The following is a 4,935-nucleotide window of genomic DNA, read 5'->3' on the forward strand; positions in this document are numbered from 1 at the left end:
GGAGGTACTTGTGCACAAGTAAAAGAAAATTTGAACCAGAAACAGTAGGAAAATATCCTACAGTGCAGATCATAACCTTCTCCATTGATAAGGATGATTGAACTTTCTGCTCAAACTCATTATGCTTAATTTTCTGCTCCTAAGTCTTTGAATCAAACTACTGCTCGGTTGTCTTCACCTCTGTCTCAAAAATCAAATTCTTTGATGGAACAGGGGCCTCCTGATCCTCATCGAACTCGTATAAATCCTATAAAATGAAAAGGGTAAATCATACTATCAGGTCATAAGTGCACATATGACTAGTTAACATTGAGAATACTAGAGTTAATATTTCCCCCCTTAACTCAAGAACAGCCATTGTAAAGACTGACTTTCCCGATGTAGTGGCAGAAACTGAATCCCCAACATGATCAGACATAATGTCTTTGTTGCCTTATCCTGAAATGTTCAGGAAAGAACTTTTGATGATCCATTCCGTCACCTTATCTTTATTCAGGAAAGAACTACAGGTTATTTTGGCATGGATCGACTTGGATTTCCAGTAACAGCCTATGTTTTTAAAGCGGTAAAGCGAAGCGAGGCGCTGGGGGGGCGCCTCACTGCTTAAGCGGTAAAGCATAAAGCGAGGCGACGCTTTAGACTGATCTGAAGCTAATGGGCAGTAGGAATTTAGGATAGATAACCATAGTAAGATACTGATTCATAGACACAACAAACTAGACTAAAGTACTGGACTACTAGTCTACTACTAGAATAGCACTAAAACGTCCACATAATAGCAGCATAGCAAAAGGCTTGGCCAACTTTCTCATCTCTCAACTCTCAACTGTCATCTCCAAGTCTCAATAACCGTCATCAAACTCATCCATGGTGGCATTGGTGTTGTCTTCACCATCTTGGTCATCATTGGTTGGATGTTCATCATCATTGCTCACATCATCATCATCCTGCACATAGTCTGAATCCTCCTCCTCTTCATTGCGGCTGGGGTTACTTGAGTGTTGCTCTTGCTCCAAGTCCTCCTCTTCCCAATCTTCTTCAAGTAGTGTTGGACGTGTTGCTGTAGGTCTCTTGCGCTGTCTTTTAAACTGCACATGGACAGCTGAAGGCCCCCTTTGAAGTGTAGTACCTGTCCTAGGAAGATTGCGACCTTGAAGGTTCGCGGATGCACCAACAGCCACATCAACATCATCCCATGAGATGTCATCAGGACACCCACGAGCACCTTGAGGTAGTGGTATTGTTGGGTCAACCCACTCATTGCCCCAATCAAAATCCTCATACACCAAAGGGTCAAAGCTTGTGTCTCCTGCCTTCTCACGCCTCTTTTGAAACCTATGCATCATCTTGCGGTTATATGAAACAAAAACACAATCATTCAACCTTTTCCATTGCAGCCTGTTCCTTTTCTTCGTATGGAGCTGCACGTTTTGGTCCCTCTTTTCCCTCCTCTTACTATTCACATGTGAGCCCAGTTTCCCGCCCTTTTGTTCCTGCCCAGACCAGCTTTCCCGCCTAAAAACTATGTTCCCCTGCCTGGCATGTCTAAAGCGTCCTGTATGTGCTAAAGCGCCCTCCAGGACGCCTAAGCGGACGTTTCAGACGCTCTAAACTCTAAAGCGGACGCCTTAGACACAGAGCTAAAGCGACTTGGACGCCTTGAGCCTCGAGGGCGCTCTGAAGCGACGCTTTAGCGACGCTTTACAAACAGAGGTAACAGCAGATTGTTTCCCAGACGGTTTCTATTTCGGTTAGGGAGCCAAATATCTTCTCAGTCATCTTGTTTGATCAAGGTAGGACAGGAGTACATTGTCACTAGAAGATTTACCATCTTCGCTATTTCTGTCTTTCAGCAGTACATCAGTCCAAACAATGTTCTTTCTGAAATAGGAGTTTCTTGAAGAGGTGAACTGCCTACGCGAAATCTGAGCCAAATTGATTGCTCGGAAGAAAGATACCCCGAGGACACGCACGCGGGTCTTTGGAAGGAGACATCATATTTGACTTTTAAAAATACCGAAGTCAGTGCCTCTTCGTTTCTACACCTGCCAGGAAGTGAGAATTTAGAAAAGCTCTAGCAAATAGACCATGTAATATTCTGATGGACTAAGTTTCACATTGATGTAGAACTCAAAGTTTAAATAGCCTAAATGGTCAATGCACAACACCAACCAAACAGAACAGCCTACTACTTCTACCTAATCAATGTTGTTATATGCCACAATATGTTCATATATATAGATAAAAATAAATTACGTGGTTTATATCATGTCAGACATAAATAGTTAAATACACACCATTTGGCAGATGCCTTGCTAAGCTGAATATATAACAGCAACAAGAATATATAGTGTACTATCTTAAGTTTATTTCAATTTCAGAGATCTTTGACAAATTACACCAGCAACCAAACCTCAGGATGTGTGTTGGATGATGAAAATGGTGAAACATTCATTATAACGGAAGAGCTCGGAGCACACTAGGAACAAAAATATATTTATTACCAACAACTTCCACAATTTCACAGTTGAGCAGGACAACGGAATGAACAGGGAAATCAAGCACCATACAAAACCAAGAGTATGTCATGTGGAGCACACATGAATATTTATCTCTGAGAAGGAAAGGAAATGATGTGCAGTAATTGCAAGAAAACATAGTCAAGTTTAACCTAATAGAGTCAAGTGACAATCACCCCTAACCTGGCCACAGAAATCACCAAGACAACAAAATTACTAATCTCTACTAACGACATAAACTTAATCGCGCATCTGTGACGAGGACCAGGTTAGGGATCTAATCGAGGACAAATAAGGTGGAAAGGAGTCAATTACCAGAAAATTCATTCCCTTGTAGATGTCATATATTTATCGTAAAGCGCAAGGTTTGCCTTCAACTAAGCATCTTCCTGGAATCTCACAATGTCACATATTCCATCAAAGAGAATAGGTTACTTTCAACAGAGATTTCCATCAAACATGGATGTACTGCAAGAGACTGCAGTGCACACACTTCTTTTCTGGTCTAGATACATGCACTCAAACACTACCTAAACCAAATTGGGATAAAAGAAGAGTACACATTGCATATACATGCCTGCTAAATATTAACTCTAGCTATAATACAGCATTTGCTAAGGATAGACAGTCAGCAAGAGTATGAGGCCGTGCCACCAAGCCACCGCTGTATGTGCTGGGGCGTTCTATGCTTCCATCTGCCAGATGAAATGCTCCAACTTCTAACCGCTCTCTCTCGCCAACATCAAAGCTCAAGTAGATGGTGTCGGCGCTTATGGAGCCAGTGGGGAAAGCCTCTAGAGAGATTGAAAGAGAGCAATGCATGCCAATGAACACTGCACGCCCTGCGTCACCGCCAAAGCTATTGGCCAGAAATAGTGTCCTGGTGTCCAAATCCACTCGATATGTGTCATACCAAGAACCTGATTTATTATCTGCTGTCAATCCCCTTCGACGGTGCACCAGCATCAGCTCCCCACAATTGTTGATGAGGTGCACACTATCAGCAATCCGCGAGACACGCATGTCTTCCATCTTGGCAGCCACCTCCAGCCGTGGTGGCTGATCTGCGCCGATTTTGAGTACCAAGACACCATCGTCACTAACGCAGTAGAAGCTGCCTTCAAACAATAAGGGTGCCACTGTGATGCCATCACTGTTGTATTTTAGCAAAGTCCAGTGGTCGTCGCCGGGCTTGGCCGTGCCAAGCAGTTGGAGCATGTCGAAGCAGAGGACGAATGTAGAATCATCACTGGCAATACCAGAGCCCCACGCAATAAAATCCATGTCGTCACTATCTTCGTCAAGCATACCATGGTCCTCAGAGGGCAGCAGCGTGGTGAGCGGAGGGAGCTTTGTGAGGTGGCGGGTGAGCGGGTTGAGGAGGCGGACGTGGTTGCGGTCGTGGAGAAGAACAAGAAGGCCCTCGGGGGTGACTGCGAGCAGCTCATGGTCATGGAGCTCTGCTATGCAGACCTTTACACACTCGCCGGTGGATGTGTTGAGGAAGCAGCGGCTTTCCGGCGCCACGAGTTCGTCCCGGAGCATGGTCCACCGCCGGGGATGGAACCGGCGGTCCAGACCACCATGGGCGCGTGGGTCAACAGAGCAACGTCGCCATGGGCAGCACACGGCACGGAAGCGGAGGTAGTCGGCAACATCATAGGCAAGGACGAGCTCAGCAATCAGCCCCAACGGGCCATCGTCAAGATTAGCCCAGTCCCTCCTGCAAAGGGGAACAGATCAGATCGGAATCGTAATCGTAATCATCATGACCGTAATAAAGAAAAGAAGAGAAACGGGTGCTTTTGACTTACCAGTTATTATCAGGAAGAGCAGGGCGGCAGCGGGGCTGTGTGGTGCGCGCGCGCTTCGCCCCCCAATGACTGGGGGGCTGGCTGGAGCAAGGGCGCCGGAGGAGCCTCTGACGTTTCTTTGGCTCCGAAGCCAAATGGCTGGTCTTAATCTGGATCTGGATCTGAGGGCCGGGGGGAGGAAATGGAAGTGATCCGCCAGGGTGCTCATCTTCGCTGGTACTGAGCGCCGCCGCCGCAGCCGTGCGTGCGCTCTTCCTCCCCAAGGGGGGGGTGGTGGCTGGAGGAGCAAGGTCGCACGGCATCGAAAGCCTTTTGGTTGGATGGGCTTTGTGTGTTGTCGTGCAGACCAGCCCTGCCCTGGTATATATATAACCACTGGTTTCGTGTGCCGACCGGTGGTCGGAGTTTGCACGTGTCTTTTTCCGAGTCCGCCTAGAAATCTTCTTGAAAAATTCATATCCTGCGCCTAAAAATCATATCAAAAAATCCCTTGACAACATCCATATCTGAGAGCAACAAGGGTGAATCCCGAAATCATTAATTAATAAAGAAAGTACTTTTCACACTTGTCACAATCTAAGAGTTTTTCCAATTTTTTCATC

General features: G+C 46.1%; 1 protein-coding gene across 1 annotated transcript; it reads right to left on the reverse strand.

Annotated features, from left to right (window-relative positions):
* Window positions 1-1,736: 1,736 nt before the first annotated feature.
* LOC119270677 lies at window positions 1,737-4,642 on the reverse strand. The gene is made up of 3 exons (XM_037552718.1): window positions 4,334-4,642; window positions 2,835-4,242; window positions 1,737-2,045 (listed from the first exon to the last, which is right to left on the reverse strand). Exons 1-2 carry the CDS (start codon window positions 4,633-4,635, stop codon window positions 3,117-3,119), a joined length of 1,428 nt encoding a protein of 475 aa, XP_037408615.1. The 5' UTR covers window positions 4,636-4,642; the 3' UTR covers window positions 1,737-2,045; window positions 2,835-3,116.
* Between the last annotated feature and the right edge of the window lie 293 nt (window positions 4,643-4,935).

The sequence above is a fragment of the Triticum dicoccoides genome, chromosome 3A, assembly GCF_002162155.2.
Source record: "Triticum dicoccoides isolate Atlit2015 ecotype Zavitan chromosome 3A, WEW_v2.0, whole genome shotgun sequence".
In the NCBI taxonomy this organism is placed as follows: domain Eukaryota; kingdom Viridiplantae; phylum Streptophyta; class Magnoliopsida; order Poales; family Poaceae; genus Triticum; species Triticum dicoccoides.

Excerpts from the sequence above, each read along its gene's own strand:
- LOC119270677 (XM_037552718.1), bottom strand. The coding sequence starts at position 4,635 with ATGCCGTGCGACCTTGCTCCTCCAGCCACCACCCCCCCCTTGGGGAGG. Across the intron at positions 4,243-4,333 it reads GCTCTTCCTGATAATAACTG|GAGGGACTGGGCTAATCTTG; the intron begins GTAAGTCAAAAG and ends TCCCCTTTGCAG.